General features: G+C 41.6%; 1 protein-coding gene across 3 annotated transcripts in view; it reads left to right on the top strand.

Moving 5' to 3' along the window:
* The first annotated feature begins 1708 nt into the window (after positions 1-1708).
* adkb (adenosine kinase b) overlaps positions 1709-26394 on the top strand; it is a 126632-nt gene continuing 101946 nt past the window's right edge. The window contains exons 1-5 of one of the 3 annotated variants that reach the window (XM_087844699.1): positions 1709-1921; positions 2026-2211; positions 5012-5086; positions 5177-5230; positions 19146-19224. In XM_087844699.1, the coding sequence (XP_087700825.1) occupies positions 2162-2211; positions 5012-5086; positions 5177-5230; positions 19146-19224 (258 nt within the window). In that variant the 5' untranslated portion in view covers positions 1709-1921; positions 2026-2161. The other 2 variants (XM_006791141.3, XM_006791142.3) reach the window with 2 other exon arrangements.

A 26394-nucleotide genomic window follows, 5' to 3' on the forward strand; every position in this document is an offset into this window, starting at 1 on the left:
AGAATTATTTATCTTTCCTTCATTAGCAATGTGTTACCAACCAAAATATTTTATATCAGTAATTTTGTATCTCAAGGAAACTTGTCCTTTCAGCATAATTCACATAAGAGATTATATATGAAAGCTCAATTCTAATTTTTCATAGAACCTGGCAAACCAATGACGACACCTTCACAAAGTCAATAGTCTCTGAGTTAGCCTTGTGTAACTTGCTGTTTAATTTTATAAACTCACAAAGGCATTTTTGAATCTCCACAACACAAAATGACCATAATCTAAACACTGAAAAACCTATCAACGTTCAGACAATGCTGGATACTTTGAGGTGTTGTGCTTTAGGGTGACATAACAGCCAACATGTACCCAGTTAACACAATAACATAGGCTGGAGCCTATCCCAGCTTTGATAGAGTGAGAAGCAGGCTGCGAGTCCAGTGCAGAGCTAATACAGACAGACGATTATTCACACTCATGCATTTGACCAATTTAGAATCCACAATTAACCCAACATCTATGTCTTTGGACTGTGCGATTAAAGCCAGAAAGACCCTACACAGGCACAGGGACAACATGCAAAACCCACAAAGGACTGACTGGCAGATAATTTCATTTTACGTGTAACTTGACCATTTCAGGGCCTGATCGTGGCTCAAAGAGTTGGCAGTTTGTCTTGTAACCGGAAGGTTGCAGGTTCGAGCCCCGGCTCGGACAGTCTCGGTCGTTGTGTCCTTGGGCAAGACACTTCACCTGCCGCCTACTGGTGATGGCTAGAGAAGCTGATGGCGCGATATGGCAGCCTCGCTTCTGTCAGTCTGCCCCAGGGCAGCTGTGGCTACAACTGTAGCTTTCCTCCACCAGTGTGTGAATGTGAGAGTGAATGAATAGTGGAATTGTAAAGTGCTTTGAGGGCCCTGAAAAGTGCTATATAAATGCAATCCATTATTATTATAAGTCTATCCCAGTTGTTAGTAGTACTTATCTTTCCGGTTGTCAGCAGTTTCCAAAGGCTTCATTGAATCCACAATAATTCCTTTATAGCACAGGCATTTGTTACACCCTGTCTAAGGGGGACAAAACACAACACCAAAACCATCCATCTTACCCAAGTCACACAAAAACTTAAGAACAACTTGATGTAAGGCCACACCAACAAATAAACAAATCTATCTGCAAATCCAAGCCGAGCTAACCAAACCAAACCAACATACCAGGCCCTCCCCACCTAGAATAAAAAAGAGAAGCAGAGCACAGAGGTCTTGCTAGCTGAAAGATGAAAAAGTAAACTCTGCCCAGATGACACTTTCTATGTGTGAGCACTTTTAACATAGCATTCACACTTAGGCGCAAACTCAGGAACCTTGTGGTTCAAGATGACTGCTCTACCCCCTTAACCACAGCCACCTCTTTGAAAAAAAATACCACCAGCAACATTCTCACACTTTGACATTTGCAAAAAGATATGAGCCTGAGATAAGTTATGGATAGACCTTTGAGGTCAAAGCTTGCACAGTAAAGTGTCCTCTCAGCTGAATTCTATACACCTCAACTAAGTTACACTGATTCATACGATTTGTTAAAAAAATAAAAAAATAAATAAAAATAAAAACTTCAAAAAGAAATTTTACATTTACATACATAACTGTCAATTGTGTTTTCATTTGAAACCACTGAGGATTTTATGACTTCACTACTACCCCACATTTTGCAAAGCAACCCTGTGTGGGATGGGATCCTCTGGTGGCCAGCTTGTGGCCCGAGGGCCCCACGTTGGACACTTTTCCAATACAAAGCTAGTATACTACTGTGGCTGTTTGCATATTAACTTTGATCCATGCTATGTCTCCTATCCAAAAATGACGGTGACTCTGACGGTGAAGTTAAGTAGTTGGAGCAGAGGAAGGGGGGAAAGCGATAACGAGAGGTAGCAATTTTTTCCACGTCTGTCCAAATGCACAGTGGCTGCTCGATCGGGCCGTAACTAGCTCCCCTCATTTTTATGTTTATTTTTGCTACTTTTCTTTCTAGGTCGTTGCATGCTGTCGACCAATTTCTTCATCATCATCATCATCTGAAGGGGCAGGAAGCTGAATCCCGTCTCCAGCAGTTAGCAGCAGCTTCCCTGGCTCCACGGCGACGGCACAACCGGCAGCAGATTTAAAAAATGTCCGAGGAAGGACCGAACATGTTGACAGGGAGGAAGACGGCGTTAAGGTAACAGCCCGAAAGTATTTGTGTTAACATATGCGACGTACGGTGTAGCTAGCAGCTAGCTGTTAATCGATGCTAATGTCTCTGTGGGGCTGTTGCCGTGGTGAACTGACAGCGGGAGGTGCACAGTGATGGCACTGGGGCGGCTTAACCTTTGAACGTTACATCAGCTGGATGTGTACGCTGTAGTTAGCGTTTATGCTCGGTTATAACGGCACAGAGCACAGCTAGCGGGAAAAGGCTGGGTCGTCATCACATGACTGGAAAACAAGAATTTCCGCTACATTTACCCAGCTTGGAAGTGCCCCTTTAAAAAAATAAAACACACACATGCATAAAAAAATGTCGTGTGTGGGCAATCTGCAGAGTATCGTGTTTTTAAATTAAAGGTACTGGGGACAAACTTTAACGTTAGCCAAGAAGTTGAGAAGACGCTATTTAATGCTGTATTTTCACACACAAAAAAAATGGCAGGAGCTACAAATGCAAAAGCTTTTTAAATGCAACTTTCAGTAATATGAAACATGTAAAGGGAACGGATACGTTTGTATGTTTTTATCATTTTCTTGTTTATATTTTTTATATCAGCACACACAGCTGATGTGTTTTGTTGACATTAAAAGAACACGGTGTGAAGTGAAGCGTGCTACGTTCATGGAAACTTAGGAAAACTTAAATGTCAGCATAATTATCTGAGGCACGTGGGCCGAGCCAGTGCTTTTACACCCATTTAAACACACAGGCATGCAGAGGTTGTTGCATGCCTTTAAATGGTCACACTGAAGGATGCATCTATGATTGGCCCAGGGGCAAATATCTTTTTCTGGGCCCATATTTTCTCACATATTATCTCTCTCATTCACACACAGAGCAATAATCAATATTAACAATAACATCATTTTAGCAGTTGTGTCAGAGGTTGTGTTTGTGCTGTGAACTCACGCTGTGAACTTCATCTTTCATGCCGTGCGCTCAGCAAATCCATAGATAACACTGCTCAGACCCAGAATCTTAGCAGTTAACGCTGTCTGACTACTCTATAAGACACTCACCGAAAAAACAAACTGTTGCATAGTTGATGGCAAAAAGTTTGCAGGTATTTGGCAAATGACAGAAAAAAAGTCATCATTCAGCTCTTTGGAAGGAAACTGGAATGTGAATGAAATGGTGCAATGGTTTAGGACCTAACCACAGTAATATTAATCGGGGACAACATCCTCATTTAGATTTTTTTTTTTCTTTAAATATTCAACACTGAAAAAATTACAACAAATTAGAAAAATTAGAACAAACAGCTTATAGTGCAGGAAGTACAGTCAAACAACCAGAAGGGAAGTGTATGAGGTGTGTTCCTACACAAATTATCTTCAGTAAGGTGTCTATTTTCATCCTGTGCTTAAAAACAGGCAGTATGCAAGACATACACAAGCTATTTTATTATTTTATTTTATTTATTTTTCTATACCTATTACCGGCTTATCTAACAGCCGTGACACACACACACAGATATATCAGAAGCAACCCGGGGTTTAGCATCTTAATACATACATTTATGGTGTAGCTGTAGAATTGATCCACAAACCTTCTGATAGTTAGACAACCTACTCGACTTCCTGAGACAAAGGCTTAAGTAGAATTCTCCACAAGGATAGACTATTTGGAACTAAAATTATAAGCATTGTTGAATCTAAAGGATCAATATACCTGTGATATATGTGTGATGGAAAATAATTAATTTATTCTTATTTTATTCCATTTGTGGACAGGTTACAAGTGAAAAAGTAAAGAGTTTTCTTCGTTAACTATTCTTTAATATTTCAGATTTTTTGAAAAATGAGTGTTCTTGTTTTTTTAAATTATAATCATTAAACATAAATGAAATTTATACATATTTATATACAATGCATGTGGCCGTGCTCTGTTTGTAATAGAGGTCCACCTTTTTTGCTGAGTTCCCATTGCCTGTGAATGCATCATCCAAGGCCTTTCAACATTGGATAGTCAGCAGCCAATCATATGGCTAAAAACCGCTAAGGCCCGCCTATTTCTTCCACCAACAGTCAGGGTTGGCCAAAGTGCAGCTCCAGTTCCTGTAGTCAAAGAACACGCTGCTTTGAACCAAAGAAGGAAGCTGTTGACCTTTCAGTAATAATCAGTTTAGGCTGCAGGGGTTTCTGACATGCCAACTCCAAGGTGAGAGCCACATGATTATTATCCTCCTCTGTTTACACCGTAAGCATTTCTGCTCTTATGACTTTATTGTTTAAAGCATGAGCTAACATCACTGCCAGACTTTCAGTGGGTTGATTGAAAGCATTGAGCTCACCTATTGTTGAGATGGATAAAGGCATGTTGAGCTTGAAAGGCCAAGTATTTCTCCCTGTGCTCTGAGCTGTACCTAACTTTCAAAAAGCATACTCTGTCCTCAGGAGTATACTTCGACCACTATGATATCTTATTACCTCATATTTTTAGGTAAATGGGTAGCTCTAGTCTAAGAAAACCTTATCTTAAAGCGTTTGCATGACACATAGGCATCAAAGGCATAATAATCATCTGCAGGAGTCGTAAACAGTTCATTCATTAATTACTCTGCTATAAGCTTAAAAGTTTTCAGTCGCTTATGTTTCTGTAGCTTGAATTTTCCCATAAAGAGATGCTCTTTATGGGTCCTTCCAGTGTAATTGACCAAATCACAAACAGATGATTTTCTGTATCACAACAGACTGTTTGTTCCCCCTGTTCATGCAGAGCCTGTTAGTGGGAGTCTCCATAACACAATATGCTTTTGTCTCCCCCACAGTGAAAACATGCTCTTTGGGATGGGAAATCCCTTGCTCGACATTTCAGCTGTTGTGGACAAAGATTTCCTTGACAAGTAAGTCTAAATGCTTCGTCTGTTTCCCCTTAAATCATCCTGCATGCTCAGAACACACTTAATGTTTGTTTGCTTGCCCTTTCCTGAAAGGTTTGGACTGAAGCCGAATGACCAGATCCTCGCAGAAGACAGACACAAAGCCTTGTGAGTTAAAACTTCGCTCATAACCCACGCTACAGTCGCTTTTGTAATGCAAACAGTTAAAAACATGTGAAACCAAATAAGGGATACACTAGCCATTCATACACACTATTACCATCTTGACACTGTAAGCTGTGCTCAAAATAGCTAACTCATACATTGGCCCCGGGTAGCTGGCAGCCTCAGAACTTTACATGCCCACATTTTTCCAGCTCTGAACCCATGCCAGACTATAAATAACCTCTAAATTTACTATTGCCTTGTGGCAAATGTAAGTTAGTAAGGGTTTTTCTGAGTTGTGAGTTTCTTGTAAATACGCCTCCATCACATTGCAAGCAGTAACACTATATCCTTCCTCGAAGACACGGTGGCATGCCCCCGCTTGCAGCCCGTCACTCTGTAGAAACAAAGAACTAGGCTTTAATCACTGACTGACCTTACACCACCCTTTTCCTTCTGTTTGATAAGGTACAGATGGTTCCTTTGCAGGGAATTTGTTGTGTGAATTTTTTTTTTGAAGATGTTAAATATGTGCACCATCTGTAAATAAGAACATGGTGTGAGAGAGGGAGGTGTTGGGGTTCCCTTTGAAGTTTGAAGGATTAAACAGTTTTCACACTGAGAGGTAAATCACATGTTCCACATTTAGCATATGTAAACATTTGTTATGGGTTTGCCTATTAGTGTGCGAGTGAACTGAGATGTTTAATAATTACCCCAGCAGCAATAGAAAAAAGTTGAGTTTTTATGACTTTCCTTCTGCCTGCCAAGTCTGAAATGTAATCAAAAAAGCCATTCGCTGGGACAGAATAACCTCTTCTGTGAATCCAGCTCTGTTTTATTTTTAAAGCATGATGGATATTTTCTGACGGCAACATTTCATTTTGTCCTAAATTGGCAATTTGTGTCTCTGCAACCAAATGTAACCCAATGCCCGCTGCCTTTCAGTTCGCTCTAACAATAAAAGTGCAACGGATGACTTTTTAAGGCCTTTCGTTTAACCAGTAGCAGGTCACCTGAGCTGAAGTGCTCCTTTAGGCAATTTCATTACATCACACTGGTCAACGTTCACACCTTAAAGCTGCTCAGTCATGTCTGTTGGATGTGATAACCAACAGTTATCTGCTGGCCATTACTACTGGAGCACTTCAGTGTTTAAGGTGCCCTGTTGAGTTTTTAAAAAAAGTCTTTATGAAAACAGAATCGGCATTTTCATTGTGTAAAACGGTCTGTTTTAAGTACGATGGGCCAGATAGTGGCACTAACAAATGAGGAGAGGCCAGTGGGAATCCTTGGACATGCACAGTTAATTGTTACTAGCAGTACTTTAACAATTTGACAATAAAATAGCTTAAGGATGTAAAATTCTGAACAGTTGGCACTTTTGCAAAGACAAAGAAAAATGATTTTGTTGTCCATTAAGATGTTTTAATGTCTTGAGTAAACTTTGTATTGGATTCAGTGTGACGGAGCAGTGGAAAATTTGACTCATGTCAAAATAACCCCCATATTTATTTGTATTGGGAGCTCCAGTGGAGCAGTGGTCCTGGCTTTTGGGTTTGTGCACTGCAGATGTTACATCGGCTAACATACTGTGATGCTGTGATTGTGCTTCCCAAACCCTATCCATAGACATTTAGCCAGTTTAAAGCCATAATGTTTAAATTTTCAAAAGACCAGCTTAAACCAAAAATTGGTGACTGCTACTGTTGACTGTGCAGAACTACTGAGCCAGCCCTCATTTCTTTATATTTTGCTTCCAAGGAGCCAGACTTTCTTGTAATGTTTCTAGGATAAGTGACCATAAGCTGCTGTTTCCAATGAGTCCAATCCAGTTCAGTTTTTGTACCCTTTCTTGTTGTTTGTTCAGCCACTTAACACTGACATACAACTCAATCAAGTATATATATAAAAGGCATCTAACTCAAGGGCTGAACCACTGTAGAGTCTGCACATAACAGACAACTTGGCAACGAACCTATTTTAAATTTAGTATCTTTAGCCACTTTGTTATTGCAACCGGTCACAAAAAAACATAATTTGTTCCCATTTTTTTTAGTTGAATAACACAGATTCACAGGCATTAAATTAAATTTTAGGACCAGCAAGTTGATTCCCAAAGAAAACTTGGCATATGGTGAGGAAACTGGACAAGTGGAGGACAAAAGAAGTTGCAGACCTACAAAACTTTCCACAACAGGTGATCGGTATCTGAAAGTCCTTAGAAAATAGGAAACATCCAGGAAAGAGCTGACACAGAACTTGAGAGCTGCATTTGGCTCTTCAGTTGATCCATCAACTGGTAGCTGAAGAACAGCAATGGTCTTGAAGGTCAAATGACTGATGAACTGGACTGAAAATCTTTCCAACCACACTGCAAGTGTAGTAAAAGCATATGTGGATAGAAAAACATAAAGTGGAACACTATCAGTCGTGGATTGGCCTCCCCAGACCTGGACATCAACATTAATGAAGCAGCGTGGGATCATCTTGACAGAGAAAAACAGCAAGTATCCAAAGAAATGTCTGGAGAAATATTCCTGAAGATTACTTAAAGAAATGACAACAAAGCCTTAAATATCAAGTTTGAAGTATGTTTGAGACTTTTTGTACAGTACTGTAGAATAATAATGCAAATGGATACATAGCCTATCCGGCACCAGGCTGCATTAGTCCATAAACTTTACTACACTACTGCAAACCACCTACTGTGTAGCTGTTACATGCTGTAGTAAATCTGTGAAGGCATTATAAAACTATGAAGCACCATAACGATGCAGTTAGAGTTTAAAGACAGATCATTACATCTGATCATCTGTACTTTACAATAGGCTACCTTGTCGGGTCTTGTTACTTGACAAAAGGACACATGTGACCTTGGGCAGGAGCAGCGGCACAAAGCAGCATCATCAGCAGTGTTGTTCTCCTTCAGCACAAAGGCAGCGGTGTTATCTTTAGCCCCACAGACACTGTTCTCTACACATTCTGCACAAGGTCAGGGCAGGATTAACATGCAGCTTTGCTGGTTAATTCCCAACACAATGCATTTCAATGCACGTCCCCTCAATGCTATAGACACCAGCGTGCCTGTCATCATGTCAGTCAATGCATATCTGAGTAAGCATGCAGGATTTTTATCATACTGAACGTTAACTTTCGACGCTGCAGCATGTGCCACAGTGTACCTATTAATGCTGCTTTGCTTCAGGTTTGGTTTGGTTGCTAAGAAGTCACGTGCAAAGTCATTGGCTTGCGGAAGAAGAAGAAGAAGTCCGCTGAAGTGTTGTGACAAATAACTTCATTACTAAAAAGGCCTCAGTAGACTTACAAGTCCAGTCAACTAACACCATTGTTGCGCTACCGAATCTACAGAGTGTAACACGATTCATTTTTTCCCCCCATCACCCTGGTGGGAGAGAGATCATTGGATGCAGTGCGCTGTGGCCATGCCTGAATTCAATTATCTAGTCACAGCAGAGCCCATATAATCCTGTTGTTGCTGAGAAATTGCCTGCTGGACAGTAGAAACTATCTACATCCATGTTAGTACTGGCTGGGGACTTATTTTTGGTGTAACAAGATTCAGCCGCGTATTCTTAGTGATTCAGTAATGGATTAGGCACCAAAATTCACTGACTTTTGCTGTTTTCTTTTGTTTTCTGTCGCAGTAAATTAAACACGTTTTTGTTCTTAGACTGTTATTTTGAAAATTGCAAGACCTCAGCTCCATCTAGCACTTAACCTTCTGACATTTTAAGATATTTAATGTTTTTTGCAACAAAATTTTGATCAACTTAACTGAAAAAATAATCGAGAGATGCAAGAATTTGAATGAAAACAATCATTATTTGCTGCTCTGATTTGGGTGGGGGGTGGCGGGGAAATCTGCCATACTGAAAAACAACCCAAACTTCCTGCTACATTCCATTTAACCACAAGCCCCGGTTCACTGCTGGGCGTGGCCTTTCTGTTGTTTCATAATGCTTCTTTTCTTTTCACCTTTGCCAACTGCTGCATCCTTTCTTTCTCCTTTGTAATGCATCAAAGCCCTCAAACTATAATATACCTGTAGTTAATTTTTACATGATGCAATCTTAAGCAGTGCTATAATCTTGTATGAGTGACAGCATCAGTCTCTCCTCCTCAAAAAGCAGCTGCGAGTTCTGCCGGTACCTGTATTTTATTCCTGGTTTTACAGTGTGGTGGTTGGTCTGTCAGGCTGGAGTAAAAGTACTGTACTGTATGTTCACATTATATTTTCTTATATATTATAAATATAAAATATTATATATTTTTATATTTTTTTGTGGTTAGTGAGCTGCAGTGGACAGGGTCTCCTTTCAGCAGATGCTGGTTGTTCAGGCGAAGCCTTTGGTTGTTTTGAAATCGAGTAATGAGAGGAAACCAACTAACCAAAGAGCTGCGTGAGACTTCCTCTCTGCCTGCTTAGACATGTTAAATTCAGAGTTTCAGTGGGTAACTGTCGTAACTGTAGTTCCCTCTGACTTTTTGCAGCTGCTGCTGCCATCGTGTGGATTCAAATATGAGTTTGATTCCTGCAGGATTTTTAAATCCTTTGATTTTTGTCATGTGCCAAGATTTGGGGTACATTTGACTTTGTGTTGTGACCAAATTAATCCAAATATTACAAAATTCAAAATAAAGTTGTGTTCTTTACTTAGGTCATGTCTAATTTTGCTTTGTAGTGTTTGCTTTTTTAAAATATTTGATTCTGATCATTTGCAGTATTTGTCTCATTAGCACGTGGCGAATATTTATATTTTAACCTTGTCACTTATTTCTTGGCAGCAAAATTCTTTTTAATATGTTATTACTTTGCAGAACATGGGGCATGCACCCTATATGACCAGCAGGGGGCAACAGTAACCTGCTGTTTCTACCCCCCTAAAAAAGAAGTCTCCATAGGAAACAACATGTCAACATAATGAAAACACGCCTCTTTCTGCAGGAGATTATAATGTGGGACATGCAGCATTTCATAATATAATATCTACCCAAACCCTCTTGGGAGTGTTAAGTGAATCATATTAGCGCTAATAATTATTAGTGTATCAAATGAGCGTGTCATTTTTTACTGTGAGAGTATTGTCACCTCAGAGGGGTGGTGGTGGCGGTGGTGGCGGCGGTGGGGGGAATCAGCTGGCTCCTGAATATTAGTGCTGTTCAAACATTTGTTTTATGACTCCCTCTGTCCAATGATAATTAATTGTTTACTTTCTCATCTCTGGATGATGGCGTGACTCTTTTCAGTAGTTGTTTGCTCACAGCAATTAAGTTCATCAGTGCTCATCCTATCCTCTCCCCCCACCACCACCTACCCCGTCTCCCTCCTTTTCTCTGTTTCTCTGTGCTAAATGCAGATTAGCAGCATCACAATCGCATCCAGAATGAGAGTAAACTCCTCATTATGCCGTGTGACCCTCTGCTGCATGAATAATTCAGGGCTGCAGTGTTAGTGGCTGGCTGTTATTAGCATTCCGGATGGCGAAGGATAGGGGAGGGTAATGGGGGGAGGAAGGAGGAGGGTGGGAGGCTCATATCACTGACAGGGCTGACTCAGGGGGATCAGCGCTGGATTGAGACACACATCACACACACATCATCACACGACACAGGAGATCAGTGGAGGTGCCTCTCCACTAACACACCCTGCTGTCTGTGTACATCTTACACACCCCTGCTGCTGCCATGCAGCTCAATCTGCTTACTGGGGGAAAAAACAACAAAGGCCTCTCTCGCTGAGTACATGCTAAACACTTCGGCTCCCGGGTTCGTGTGTGTGATAGATTCTGCTCTGTAAACACACTTGACTCTACTCCCCTCTTTCTATTTTTTATGTTTTTAATATATAATGAAGTGAATCGTGAGTGCTAGACTACCCCCCCTCCCTTCCCCAGTGGAGCTATCCTTGTGGTGTCATAAGAATAGACACTCCTGCTTGGTGTGTGTTTGTGTGTTTGTGTCTGCTCACATGCATGTGTGCAGGAGCTGCATGTGCTTGCCATGGTGCCACTTCACTGGATGTACTCATGCTTGACTGAGTGTGTAGACACATTACAACCCCCCCCCCCCCCTCCACCAATCCTTTTATTTCCCAGCTCCCTTGTCTGGTAACGCTGAGTGCTGTACTACAGTACTTAAACTCACCTCTGCTGGCAGCTACCGGGTCAGCACGTCCGGCTCCCCCCCGCTGCCGAGGACAAAGGTCACGGGCCTGCATCCATCAGCCGACCTCTGAGCCAAAGCGAGAGAGCAGAGATTAATGGCACTCAACCGGTAATTGAGACATCAGAAACACGTTCAGCGACCAGGCGCGCTGCTCTTGATGTTTTATTGATAACCGTGAATCTGGCAATTTGGGACGCTTGCGTGAATCTGACGTGCTCGCTAGAGCCGTACTCAGCTGTAAGAAATGCGAATGTAGACCTTTTGAATTATAAAAGAGGAAAACTTTTCAAATACTGGAAAGAAAGGGGGGAAAAAACAGCGCAGGGTTTCCTTGTTCCCGTGTTGGTGCTTTTTGTGTGATGAAATTTGTCAGCGTGCTGTGCAGCCGCTTGATTTCTCTGCATTTAAAAGCATACATGCTGCATTATGAGAGATGGCTGATGCAATCACAATTAAGGCTTGTCCTCGTTGGAGCTTTGAATTCCTCTCTTCCACTCTCTCTCTCGCTTGTTGATGGCCACTGCCAGCAGGTGGTGCCAGAAGGAAACATCACAAGTCAAAGGGGGCGTAACAAACACAAGCTACATCTCTGTGCATGTGGGCGCTGCTACCCCCTCCTCACCTCGTCTCCCTCCAACTCCCCGCTTTTAAAGAGCGTTTTATAATTAAAATGTGGGCGTCTCAGCCAGTACATACAGCATGTTCAGTTCAGAAAAGCATGCTCAGGGCTATTTTTAGTCATCTTTGATCCCCCAGCAGCCACACAGGAAAAAGCCACTGATGGCAGCAGCCCTTTTTTTTTTTTTTTTTAACATGAAGGCTAGTTAGTGCACTATCTGTGCCGATCATTTCTCTACACCTAGCCTGTGCGGGGGTAGAGATGGGAGGCCTGAATGGTGAGCAGCAGCAGCACTCCCCTTGTGTTTAAAGTTCACACTGGGCCATATGGTCCCCGCAGTAGGGGGTGTTGGTGGAATTATTCACACGGAGCGCTCTGAATCACTGAGATCCTGGTATCAACCTCCAAGATAAGGGGAATGTCTCAAAGGCTTTGTGCTCCGGCTTCAAATCTCAATCCTCAAGAGAGCACCAGAAGCCCCATCCTTGCTTACACACTCCCTCTTCCCACTCCTCTCTCCCTCAGTGTGGCCCTCTCTCTCTCTCCCTTTCATTTCCTCACACACACTCTCACACTCCCTTTCCCACATCCACGCAGTACAGTGTGACAAACAACGCCACCCTCTGCAGCGCGAAGCCAAAAACCTGTGACATTTTAGAGGAAATAATATGAACTCATACTCCATGACCAGATTTTGCCCCCACCGCCTAATCCTTGAGTGCAGCCTAATTAAGTACAAACAGCAGTCCTCAGCTAATGCCAACAAATGGGCTGCTGCTGCTGCTGAAGCTGGATTGGCCCATTATTAAAGGGACGCACAGTTGTCGTTTCTGCATTCTAATGCAATTACTCACCCATTATGACCATGTAATTGTGCAGTCATTAATTGTGCATCCAGTATGTGCTGCAAAAAGTGTCACTGCAGAGAAGATGTGGCACTTTTTTTTTTCTTTCTTTCTTTTGCACCGAGGTACTCGAGGAAGGTTTTCTTAGCTAAAAAGGGATTTGCCCCAGTGGATTGAGATACCCGAGCGATGCCGATACTTTAATGCTTTTGTACAAATCAACATTCATCCCTTACTGTAGTCTATTAGAAGATGTCAGAGGACGGGAACAAGGCCTCTGTGGCTGTTTGAATCATGACTCATTTGTGTTCAGTACTTTTATATGCCTCATTCTTCGCCATCTATTCCCATCCTGCCCTAATGTTCCTCTGATAAGAATGTCCTATTCATTCTGCGTTCCTCACCGGTTGCTACACAGAGAAGGAGTGAGAGAGAGCGACTCTACAGGCATTGAATGAAAAGCACATCTATTTCTGAGAGGGAGCGCGAGCATGGTAGAAGATAATTATTGATTTGAAATAAGAAAAGATAAGGCTCAACCTTGAGCAGCCCAGCGATAGCACACAGAACAGAATAATTAATGGGCCTGTCTTGTGTCGGGACAAGCTTTCACACTGAGACGAGCGTATTGATTTTAAACAGATAAACTGCGTAACCCTTTGTGAAGGGTTTGACAAACAATTTAATTGGGGGGGAAAAACAACAATATTCCTCACCCTTTCCATCTCCCTTTCATCATGTCCCCGAGCTGTTTTTCCTCCGCCTGACCTATGGAAACAATTACTGTGCATCAGGCCTCGTACTGCCTCCAGACTACCAAGGAAGGCTGGTGTGGGATGCACACACACTGATTGGGGAATCTAATCAATGGTGGAACCTGTCTCCACTCCAGATGCCCGTGTTGAAACTGGGATTATCAAAGCCTTTTAGCTGCATTGGGCCCTCTCTGTTTCTGTCAGATAGAGAGAAGATGGATCTGCCTGTTTAAATATACCTGCCTGCTATACTTGAAGCAGAGATAATTTACTGTTCCTGTACAACCCTCCTCCTGCCTAATCCCCAAGGAGAGCCAGCAAAGAAGCCCCAGTCCGCTCACTTCTTCCTTTGCCCTCCCCTGATTAGCGATAGGGGCCGTTTGATCATGTTTCCCTGCCTGTCCTTGTGATTTGTAAGCTGTTTAAACGTGAACGAGGCAATTAAACGAGGACGAACGGCGTGTAGGAGAGAAGGTGCCGCGGTGATCATTAGCGATGAATTACCCCGGTGTGCACTCAAACACTCGGGAGGACTTTCAGGCAGACCACTCCCGAGAATCCAGATCCAATCTAGCCATTGATTAACAGAGACTTGTTCTTCCTGTGAAATCACTCGACGGGGATTTTAGGGCACTCATCCGGTCTTATCGAGATAGGCTAACATCAAAGGCGAATGAAGAGGGATTGGGTAAATGGGCTCGCCTTGCCCTCTGTGTAAGAGACTTAGAGGAGCAAATCTTGAATTATTGCCTCATGTAAATAATCTACTTGGCTTGTTTTTTGGGGAGGTGAGAGAGGAGCTCATGAGTCACTCGGGTTAGAGAACTCTCAAAGTACTTTGGAAGCTCTCATATTTCCCTTGATGGGAAACAACAGTGGGGGCTCCGTCCTCAGGAATGTAAACAACACAATGTTCCCGACTTGTGTGATCTGCCTCAACAGTTTGAACGCGTTAAGCCAGAGAGATCTGGAGGTATTAGTTGTCGAGGGGGGACTCTAGGACTACCCTCTGAATACAAATATTGTATTCAGCGGCTTAATTCTTCTAATTTGAATATGATTTCATTTAAGCTGAATAAATAAGTGCTGCTATTAGTCTCAAATTGGAAGGTATGAAATTGAAAAACTGTGGCTTTTAGTTAAGAGTGGCGTTTAACCGAAGTGCCACCGGCAGCCTCTTGTAAAACATGTTATATAACACATGCTGACCATACATTAGTGGAATACATGGCATAGCTGGGATTGCTCTTACGCCGAGCGACACCAGTCGGTTTTAAAAGCCGAGGTTACTGGCTGAGGACATTTTGTTCAAAACAATTTCTTTTTTCTTTTTTTTTTCTCCCTCTGCTCCCTCCCATCACTGAGTGAGCTTAGACTGCAGTAGATGGAAAGGGATTTTCTCTCTCTAAATGGCCAAGGGGGCCGTTTACGGTGTCACTACTATGGGATCACATGATGTTTGAGGGTGTAAAGGTCTCGAGGCAGCTGCTCCTTTTCGGATGGGATTTTCGAGGCGTCCAAGAGCAGGGCCCCATGCTGTCTGCACTGAAAGGTGGAGCAAATACTTCTAGCAAGGGGGGAAAAAAGCACTGAAATCCTCAGAAGCTGTGTGTCTATTTGAAATGGGTTCTGGAGTCCCTCGGCTGCCTTCATGTTATAAACACCCACAGTGCTCAAATTCTTCTTTTGTCAAGGAGTCATAACAGGTGTCTCAGGAAGGATTTTTTTTCCCCCGGTTAGCATATTTTCCACTTGCATGGAAAGTTTTTTTTCCTTTATTAGGAACATTCTGCCCTGGGTGGACCTCTTGCCTTGAGACATGATATGTAGACTTTCTTTGAAGCAGTTAAGGTTACTTTCACACCCGCTCAAAATTCGGCCATGCCTAGTTAAACCAGGTTGTGCTGAAGTATTGAACACCTCTGGCTGGCACATGTTGGTAAGCCATGATGCACTTTGCATACAGATCAGTGCTGTCTGTGGCAAGTATACACAGTAGACATGACATATTTTTATGAGCAGGACTACAATTTAAAACGTACAACCGTTGACCAACTCCATAAAATGCACTGGATCTCTGTAGCGCAGAGTACCAGTGCCCCCTTGGGATTACAACTAAGCATTTTATTATGAATTTAAAGCAGTAACGCACATATAATTCAATGTGACTGATTTAGAAAAAGGCCAAGGTGCATCTTCACCTTAGTTAGGCCAGTTACCATAGCATGGCGGATATGTTTATATATCCAGCCGCCCCCCCCCCCCCCATCTCTAGAAGCCTAATGGCGCAAACAATGTGCAGAACGCAACATTATTCATGTTCTCAGCTTCCAAGATAAAGGGCTCTATCTCGCAGCGTAGCCTGGCTTTGCATCATGTTACGCCTGAGCATCGCAGCTATTGATGTTTGAAATGGCAGTATGATGGGGAAAATACAAAAATGATAGAACTGCCTTCAGTATTACCCTGGGGTGTTCCTTTGGTTTATGTTTGAAAACACAGCAATTGTTTACTCCGTATTCCCCAATGTAATGTCTGCTTTCTCGACTCATTTCTGTTTAGTCTGTTACAGTCATTTCTAAACTTTGCTGTGCGGTTCAAAAACATCAAACCTTTAATCAGATGCGGTCTCTCGCTAAACGACTTATCTGGGTATCGGGTTTTTATACATGGGAAAATAATAAAACGTATTTTTCTAATTGCTCTGAAAGCATCACCTATGAAATATGAAATATGTGCAGTCGCCTATCTCTGCCAAGTTGAAGATGAATAGCTGCTTTTATTTTGTGCATCTCTTTGAGGAAGCAGTTCAAGTTCCTTAGAAATAACTTTTGCTCACTGCTCATCTTGCTATAATACTGTAAGGCTAAATACAACCATGTGTGAACAATGTTTCTCTCTTTTGCTTTTATCAAGCTGACATTTTAGACTCCCAACTGCAGATTTTCGACTCCAGCAACATTTGTGGTAAAGTATCCCATTTAACAAAATCCAGCTTTGATTTTTTTTCTCCCCCCCTCTTTTCCCTGTGAGCGGTTTATATAAACAACTTGCACCTGGAATGTCACGGTTAAAGAATGGCGTAAATGTATCCCACTTTTAGTCTGTTGTGTTTCTGGGTTTACGTGCTCCAAAACACAACTTCTTTACTGCTCAAAAAGGGAAGAAAAATGTTGCGACTTAACTAGGGGATTGGAAAATATATCCTTACAGGATAAGCTGAGTAAGTTAACAAAAAGTCTAGCACAAATATTTGGAATACTGAGTCAAAAGTAACAAATGCAGTATTTAAAATGGCGATCTAAAAAGCAATCCTGTGAACTTTACTTGTGTTTTCTGTTTAAATGATCAAGATAATTCTGTTAGGAAGGGTTAGGAGTGTTACACAACCACAAGACACTTTACAGGACTCTCTGTTTGTAGGTCTTGCTTATAACAAGCATCAGTAGAGACTTTCCAGCAGCAGTCACATGATAGTGCTCACCTTCAAAACCCACAGGCAGCTGCTTGTTATGTGCACATGTAACTTTGTGTTTTGATTAACCTCCAAACTTTGGTTTTAGTTTGGAATTTGCCGCAAAGTCTGCATATCCTGTGGTAAATATTTCACCGACCAGCATTACTGCATTAGCGGGTTAAAAAAGGAGCGGACATTGGCATTGGTTCATTTTATTTTGGACACATGTGTTTGTGAAAATTTAAATGACATTTGGGCTTTTTTAGCTAGAGGCAAGTATAAATAATTATTTTGATTGTTCTTATTCCATCTCATGAGTGCCCTCTAGGTAAAGTGAGCATGCTGTCTGTAGATTAGACCACATAAATGTTTGAAATATATAGCTAAACTGACAGATAAACTCTTGAAATATGTGTCTGAAAAAGATAAAAGCATCTTTTGTTTGGTACTATTTAATTAACAAAGTCAGAGAGCATCCAGTGTGAGATCATTTTAACTAAACACAATCAGTGCCCGAGTTCTTCTGAAGTGCTCTTCTGATATATCGAGAGATTGCTAACCTGTTAAATTCAGAGAACAGGTACATAATGCAGTTAAAATGTTTAATTTAAAGGTAAAATAAAAAGCTAAAACCATTATTTTTTTTCAGGAAGTGCCCATTGAGGTTGCGCATGTGAAGCATAAAGCTGTTAGATTAGTTTTAGTCTGAAAAGACAAACTTTGAATATGCAGCACTTGCACAGTGCTGCTCCTTTAGTTATCCTAATGTTCCCAGCTTATTGCAGATTTATTGTTATGTATGTTGTCCAAAATCATTTTTAAATACAGAAAATGATGTATAAACAGATGCTTGGGCTGATGTAGAAATGGTGTCATCGTGTAGTTTAACCAGAAGAGTGCCTCCCACTTTACAGTACTGTCTGCACAATGTACCGCACGTACAGTTGTATATATGTCACAGCTATGCATGAAATACGTTGTCAAAAACTTCATGAATTATGCTTCTCATGTGCTGCTCCTTATTCATTATTTCTGTTGGCAAACTAATATACTTAATCACTTCATAGGGCTGATGAATGTGGTTTATACGCTAAGAACTGCTCATTTTAACCCGTTGCCATTTGGTTGCTAAGCATATGTATTTCATGATGTTGCTGGGCGGTTTCTAGGCAACAGTGATGAGATCATAATATCTGATATAGATGAGAACCACCCCCTGGTGGTTCTCATCTATATCAGATATTATGATGGCCAAGATGTACCTGTGTGCTACATTTTTTTGCTTGACTCCTGATGGTTTTGCAGGAGTTTGCAAAAAGAGACACACACAGACAGACAGAGCTTTTATGTTTTATAGTAAGATAACATTTTTTTGTTCTTCCTGGGGTTGGATGTCAGCACGATGGTTTTAAGTGCTCCGACATGGAGCGGCATTAGCATTAAGCTGGAAGCACAGTTGTTTTCGCCATGAATGCAGGTCTAATAATCTTTCTCCTTTCAGCCTTCTTATGGTCTTCATCAGCCCCTCAAAGAAATGTTTGACGTTTTAGCCGCTAAATGCTCTATTATTTTCAACAGTTGGCTGCGAAATTAGTGTGGGGGACATTAGAGCTCGGAAAATATTTTTGCTCTGAAGCTGAGTACAGCTTTATAGCCACAGCGGCTGGAAATAAGGTTGATGGGAGCAGTGCGGCTGAATCGAAACAGCAACTTTGCCGGCCTTTAAACCAGACAATGGGTAGAAAGAGGAAATGGGAAAATTCTGTAGGCTTTAGGGAAACCACAAGATTAGGTGACGTTATCATGAGAAATTTAATGCTTGAGGCTGGCATGTTAAACGGGCTAAATTGCATTTGACATACAAACTCCAGAAAGTTTTGATCCACTCTGCATTTGTACCCATCTCACCATGTCCCTTGCATTCTCTGCATGTCCTCCTTCATTACCTCTATAAACCTTCTCTTTCCCCCACGCTTGGCATTGCCACAGTCAGTCTGTAATTGTTCTTAAACAGTGTCTTATGAAGCATTTCTTTTATTTTTGTTTGTTTCAGGTTTGAAGAAATTGTCAAGAGGAACAAAGTTGAGTACCATGCCGGTGGTTCTACCCAGAACTCAGTCAAAATTGCTCAGGTTAGTCTTCTCTGTCCGCCTGCCATGTGCCCAAATGTGTTTTGAATATACGGTGGTATGCTTGTAACCTTAGATTTGTCTGCCTGGCAACCCTGGGAATACTGAGCATAGCTGCACAGCACGATGACACATTACCGTTTTAGCTTTTTAGCTGTTTTGAATTCATCAAACCTGCCACGAAAAGAGAAAGGCGGGAAGGATTAATAATATTTACAGTGTTATCTGGTTGGCCTAATTTCCTGAGACATATCAAACATCAATTAGAGAGAATTACAAGTAGACGCAATTAACATGTCACAACAAATTATACCAAACAAATGCTGATCCTCTCTCTGGCTGTTAAGACAGATTTGAGCATCTAAAAGAAATTGGTGATTGTCCAAATCTAAAATGGCAATCTGAACTTTTAGAAGATTATTCACTGAATGCTTTTTTTTCTTTTTTCTTTTTTCATGTGACTGCAGCAAGTCGCTGAATTTGACATCCAGTGATTAGCTGCTGATAAGGCTTTGGTCTGTTCACAATAAACAAAGAAAAAGCATCTAGCTGAAAAATAATTCTCTTCCAAGGAGGAGAAATGAGTGCAGAAGCTAATTGAGAGGCTGATGTCTGTGGAAGCGTAGAGTCTTTCTTCTGTGTGGGTTTTGTTTGTATGTGTCAGTACAGTGTGTAGACTTTGTATTTGTACACGTGTGCTTGTATATGTGCGTCTGTGTGTGTTTTTGTGTGTATTTAGCGCAAGATAGATACAGAGCAAGGGAAAAGAAAGCAGGCAGGCCCTCAGGCTGCCACCATCTCCATGCTTTGGAGACAGTAAACATCCTTTAAAAATGAGACGCCGAGCTGTGCACCTCCGTACAAACACTCTTTAATTATCAAGATCAGACACGTTTGCATAAACCTCAGTCACTCGCATTAACATTAACTGTCAAATTGATTTTATTCTTTGGGCAACAACTCCCTGCCTTTTAAATCTTGTTTGTTTGATGCAGTTAGATTTCATATAATTGGCGGACTCGCTTTTCTGCTTGAGTCGGTTAGATGTTGGAAAACAATCACTGCAAAATGTTGGAGCTTAATCTGTAGATTCACTTTAGGTTGCCACAGTTTAATTTGGGCTTCTAAAGGGTTTCTCGATTTAGAAACAACGACTTGAAGATAATGTCAATGGAGATGTGACTCAAAATCTGTGGAAGAAATCGGTGAAATTAAGGATGGTGGTCCTCTTAACCCTCCCCTCAAAGAGCCAATGACACGTGAGCAAGTCGTGTTGCTGGTTTGAAACATGCACAGATTTGGTTTTCAACCGTTTCAATTAGTTTTCAGGGTAGGTACATCTGGTTATTATTGTAGTAAAATCATAGGTATGTGTGTTTTTTACCCCTCAGCTGAACAACAGTGAACTTGACCTCAAGGTCAGAGGTTGGAGGTCAAGGTTTCAGAATCTCTCCTGAATCCGATAACTCAAGAACGAGGGGACGTAAAATTTTGAAATTGATACCATAGGTGTATCTAAATGGAGGCTGAGGGCACTGGCAGTTGCCAGTATTTTTAAATTTTGGCTTACTTTATTCACAACATGAATTAACAAGTCTGTTTGTTTAATTTGTTTTGTGCTCTGGTGGATTAAGCCCAAAAAGTTGATCATATCCAAACTCTGGACTGAGCCATTAATGAATGTACTGGGATTTAGTATAACCTGCGTGGGAAAGCAACTTATGCTTTGTGTAGCCTGAAATAACTGCCAAGATGGCTGACGACCAGCAAGCTTTGTTTCTAGGAGGATTTTGACAGTGTGAAGTGGGTGTTGGACCATTAGAGTTCCATTACTGGAGAAAATCTACAGGTATAAAAGGAATCACATTCAGAGAGAGTGCTACAGTCACACTACGGACAACAGTTGTTGGAGCCTGCGGCACGGTCCATGTGAACTGAACTTGCAGTCTTGCTGCCTTTGAAGATAATGAACAGGTCTGCAAGACCACCCACAGTCAGTTGCCATCTTAAAAGCAACTTTGGTGCCTCAAAATGGTAATAAAAGGGAGTCAATCTGCTACTAGTTTGAGATTGAATGGTGTCAAGTTGGCAATTATGTACAAATTGGTAAAAGAAGTCACAAATGTGGCTAACCAAAACTTGACATAAACTTACATTCAGGGTCCAGCAAGAACTTTAAAACATTGAAATAGATTCATAGAAATTCCCCTGGTTTTTTTTTTTAATAACACGTTGGCATCTGTCTCTGTGAGTGAGAGTTAGACCAGGATTACAGATAGGTTGGCCCCCATTGGGCGACCTGTGCAGTCGCTTTGAATGAAAAGTGGGCGTGCAGAGGTTGAGGGTGTTGTACACTAAATGTCTGGAGGACCAGTTGGTGGCTGAAAATACTTGGAATCAGCCTCCAGTAGCAAAAAATTCAATGCAACTATTTTAAATTCATTGTTCATTTTCCTCTTTAGTCACATATACTCACATTAATTCTAATTAACTGGTCACAAGTGACATAAGCTAACATAATATTCACTGCTAACTTAGCACTGTTGTTCTAAAAGTAGTAGTGTTGCAGGAATATGTGAAGCACATAAGATGTATTTTAAAAGGTGACTGCAATCAAAACCATTAGTATATTTAATAAACTAGTACATTTAATGAACTAGTACATGCCCAGGAAATAGTATTGTTTGGCACGTTTGTGCTGTTGGCAAACAGATATACGTAATCATGCTGAAAAAGTAAATAATGTTTATAAGCTAAAAAATGCTAAAAAAAAAAGTCTTTTTAGCCTTTTCCTACATGTTTGCTTGGTGTATATAATGAGATGCTACTGTGGTGAAATTAAAATGATAGCATCCTTTCATAAGCTGTTGTAGGCGGTTAAAGGCTAAAAACAGGTCATATCAGCCTGTTGCTACATGGTTGCCGGGCAACATGACAGTGTCATAATATATCATGCATAATTCATTTTTTGTGGATATAAGTTAGATGTTAATGTCATGAAATAAAAATGACACAGTGCTTTTTAAGGTGTTATGGGCAGATAGTTGAGAAAAATGGGTGATTTTAGCCCACTGCCATCACGTTGCTAGGCAACATGACAACGTCATAATATCTTATATAAATAAAAACCTTCAAGGGCCTAAGATGTACTTGTGTGCCAAGTTTTGTTGATTAGTTATTGATGGTCTACGAGGAGTTTGCAGACAAAGAAACAAACACACAGACAGACAGAAATTTCATATAATATAATGAGATTACAAACTTCTCTTAAGTTTAAATGTTGTTGTGAGATTGTAAGTGCACAAGAAAACAAAATGTCACTTTTAGACATTTTGTCGCATAAAGGTTGTCATTGATTTTTCGTGTTTTATGTAAGAAGACACTGAAGGCCCCAAGAAATAAATGCCCCTTTTGAATTTAGATGGAGATTTTTAGTGTGGGCCCAGACTGGAGAAAGAGCCGTCATGGCCTCTGTGCCCCGTGAGAAGCGTTTCGTCATCTAAATTGGCTTCATAATGGCATGGCAGGTCCTAGTCAAATGGTATTCTACTCTGTTTATTTGGATATTTACCCCCTTCAGAGGGAAGATGTAGTGCTGATTCTGAACTGCTCAAGATAACAAGAGTGTTTTCGTCCCACACCCAGAAGTCTCAGAAACAGTCTCTGTCAATATATACCTTGAAGCGCTGACTTTTCCGAATTTCACTTTCAGGTGATGGTGTTCTTTTATGAAAAATGTATAATGCATAACCAGCTCCCAGATTATCACATTGTAGCACCTGCAATATGTGAAACTTCAAACCCGGCTGTATTGTGGAAGCTGAACCTTCAAACACGAATGATATGCACTGCAGCACTGAATCCACATCAAAGGGGCCCAGTGACTAAATGAGATGCTCGATCCGGGGCAGGTTTGCTCAGGAGCATCACCGCCGCTGGAGGAGAGAGAGTAGTGTTCAGAGGCTTTGCATGGGAATTGCTACACACGCTGGGAAAACCCAGGGTGTGGGAAGATCAATGCTTTCGCCAGCAGAACTCGTACTTCCCTCCAAAACCCAGACGCTTCATCGGAGGCTGTAATAGGTTAAATACTGCCGCTTCATCCAAGCTAAGGTTTCTGCACTATCAAGGAAAACCTAAACCTCGGCTTTAAGAAGATGCAGAATCAATGGTAATTGGATTTAGTCAAATGAGAATTGACCAAGCTGAAGCTTAGACGGATAAAGTATTATTTTCCTCTAACCACCATCTCCGCCCTGCTCCTTGATTGAAATCATTCATTGCAGTGTTTGCTAGTCATCAGTAGCTTGTACTAAGTGCTGTCTTTGACACTACTTACTACTCACTATATTCATATTCAAATCATACAAGCCCCAAAGTAGATATAGCAGCGCATTTGTGCTTCCCTAGCTGTGCACCAGTGCTCCCCAATAAGCCTTGGATCTTGTTTGGATCAAGCCAGCGAAGTTGCAAGCTTGTACGCAGCGCTCTTTGGCTCTGATTCTCCTGAAAAAATGCAATGATAGAAGTGGGTTGGAGGTTGTTGCCTTTGCCCAGGCTCTAACAAACACCATGCCCTGAAGGGGCATCCAGCATAAAGGCTTACCTACTGGATGTTGCAGGGGTGTAAGGTAACAAAAACCAGCCCAGCGTTGCCTGCTTTACACACAGCCTCACACATCAAAGGCTTTCTGCTCAGATAGGGCACGGCAGGAAACAACAATCATATTTTTTTTCAGTTATTCACTGAGTTGAAGGAGGGGGAACAAAAAAACTGTGGCCTTTCTGTGCATGTGGGGCAGAATTTGGTGACGCCAAGCATGCATGGTGTTTATCACTGGTGACAGAATTGGTGGGGGGGAGTCAGTTGACTGGAGGGCTGTATCAAGCAGCACAGTCAGTTCATTTAGACAGAACATCAAAGTCCTCCAACAGCTCTTTGGGGCCCAGAGATTGAAGTCTGAGCAGAGACAGGCTCGCGGGGAGTTATTGCTGCTGCCAGGGAAGTAGATCCTACTCTAAGTGCCTCGTGTAAACCGTGCATTCTCATTATGATCCTCACAAATCAGCACTTTTGACACATTGTGTTTCTGTGCACTATAAGCAGGCTGTGTACCTATTCACCAAACGGACAAATTGGTTCTTCTAAGGGGCCTTGCTTTGAAAATGTCGCTAAAAGTTATGATTAAGTATGTTCTCTTTTCTTTATTTAGATTGGCATTGGATGCTTTTCAGCCTACATCATCAATTCACCGTGATGTCTTAATTACTGTTTAGAAAATAAAGGCTTTTGAAAAATCTGCTCTCCTTGTCATGCTTATGATGCCTGTTTAACATTTCCTCGGACTTGGTCAATTGTGGAAGAGGTGAATGGGGCCCAGCCTCGGTTGTTGGCTCTGAGGCTCTTAATTGGAAACGCATGTGCACCACACAGTTGAAAGTTGTATTTAAAAAGCAGAAAAATCCCACAGCACTACTTGACTTTAGGAAAGGTCCTCACCAGCTCATATTTTGCAGGAGAATACTTAAACCGGGTTTGATGTCTCATTGAACGCAGTGACTTATTTCTCAGGGTGAAAGTATTCCATGACCTAATGTTTGGCTTTTACAGCTCGTTTTGTTAAATAAATAAAGAATAGCGACTTGCCTCCATTTGAATGGGCTAAATGAAGAAATACCTACGTCTGGTACCACTTAGAGAAAAGAGGACAGTTAAGGAAAAAGAGAGGAGCTTTTGTGCTCAAACTATTTGAGTAAACTTTTAGAAGGATGTACGCTAAAAGGGGGCATTTGTAATTTTTAGCTGTTGCTGTCTGTCCTCACTTATTCTTCCTGCACTTAATGATCAGTATTGAAACAAATATTCTTTGCTTCTTTGTGAAAAGACCTGGAGGGCTTTTGTGACATTTAATCGTGGCTCATTCTGGGATCTACATAAAAGCTTCCACTTTTTTGTGTGTGTGTGTGTGTGTTTTGCTTTCTGATCGCATTGAGCTTGTAGTTGCATAGATCTGAGTGCAGCTGTGCCAAAATGAGCATGCTAATAGCCGATTAAAACCTAAAACCAGGGGGGCCTTTGAGTTTCTAGCCACAGAAATCAGTTCTCTCAAGTATGTGCCTGTTGTTAAAGCAAAAAAACCCCTCTTGTTTGTTTTAAGACAGGTTAATTGCAAAACCACTGTTAGCCCCTGTTCTGAGCCGTTTTATGGCACCGGGGTCTTGTCGTTTCTTTCCTAGTACAAAGCACTGAAAGGTCACAGTCTGTTAAGCTTCTTGAGAGAGATGCATGAAACCAAATGGATTTTTTTTTCTTCCGTTTTTTATTCCCATCTCCACTCATTGCAGACATTCCAGGTGTGCAAGTGTGCACTTGAGTGTGTGTGTGTGTGTGTGCGCGGGGGGGCAGGCTGCCATTGTTTTCCTCGGCACAAGCAGCGGAAGCGAAGAACGCCTCATTCGCTTTGATGAGCGATGTGTTCATGCGTAGGCTTCAATGTCACCCGCCATGAGGCAGCTGTGAAGTCGCAGCTCATGTCTGCGGTGCCATTTACTCAATGATGAAGTGAGGAGATCTCTGTTGGTTCCACATTCACCTCCCCTTTACGCGCACACATGCACGTATACACACTGTCTGAGCACATGTTCCTCCCACCTCGGCTGTATTGTGACTGTATGTCACAGCTAATACCAGCATGCATTAAATCTCAAACTCTGCGATCACAATAATAAAGGTTGACTGAGCGATTATGCAAGCCTTCGTCGTCAGAAGGATTTCACAGCTGATTGCCCTGCCGCATCCTGCCTTCTTTCTCGTGTTTCCTCAAATTTGACTTTCACACGAAAATAATTTGTTGGATTTAATTTTGCGTTTAGATACCGGAGATCCCCATGCCCCGGCAAGGAACGGCACAGATCGCCATATAGGTGACATATTACCGTCCCCATTGAAGTTAATTTGCCGTCAAATTTGCGACTTAATTTAAGCTGCCAAAGGGAAGACGTGGGGAGTAGATTGTAACTCATAAGTATGCATTGGAAAGAGTGTTGATTAACATTGAGGGCTCGAGAGACAGACGCACTCAATGTGTATCATCTGGCCTCAGAGGCTGGCAGTGGAATTGAATGTGATATCTTGCATAACGTGTCCTTGCTTTAAGTCCTTGGTTCCAGGCT

The sequence above is a fragment of the Neolamprologus brichardi genome, chromosome 8 (genome assembly GCF_056152115.1).
Source record: "Neolamprologus brichardi isolate AB-2024 chromosome 8, ASM5615211v1, whole genome shotgun sequence".
NCBI lineage: Eukaryota > Metazoa > Chordata > Actinopteri > Cichliformes > Cichlidae > Neolamprologus > Neolamprologus brichardi.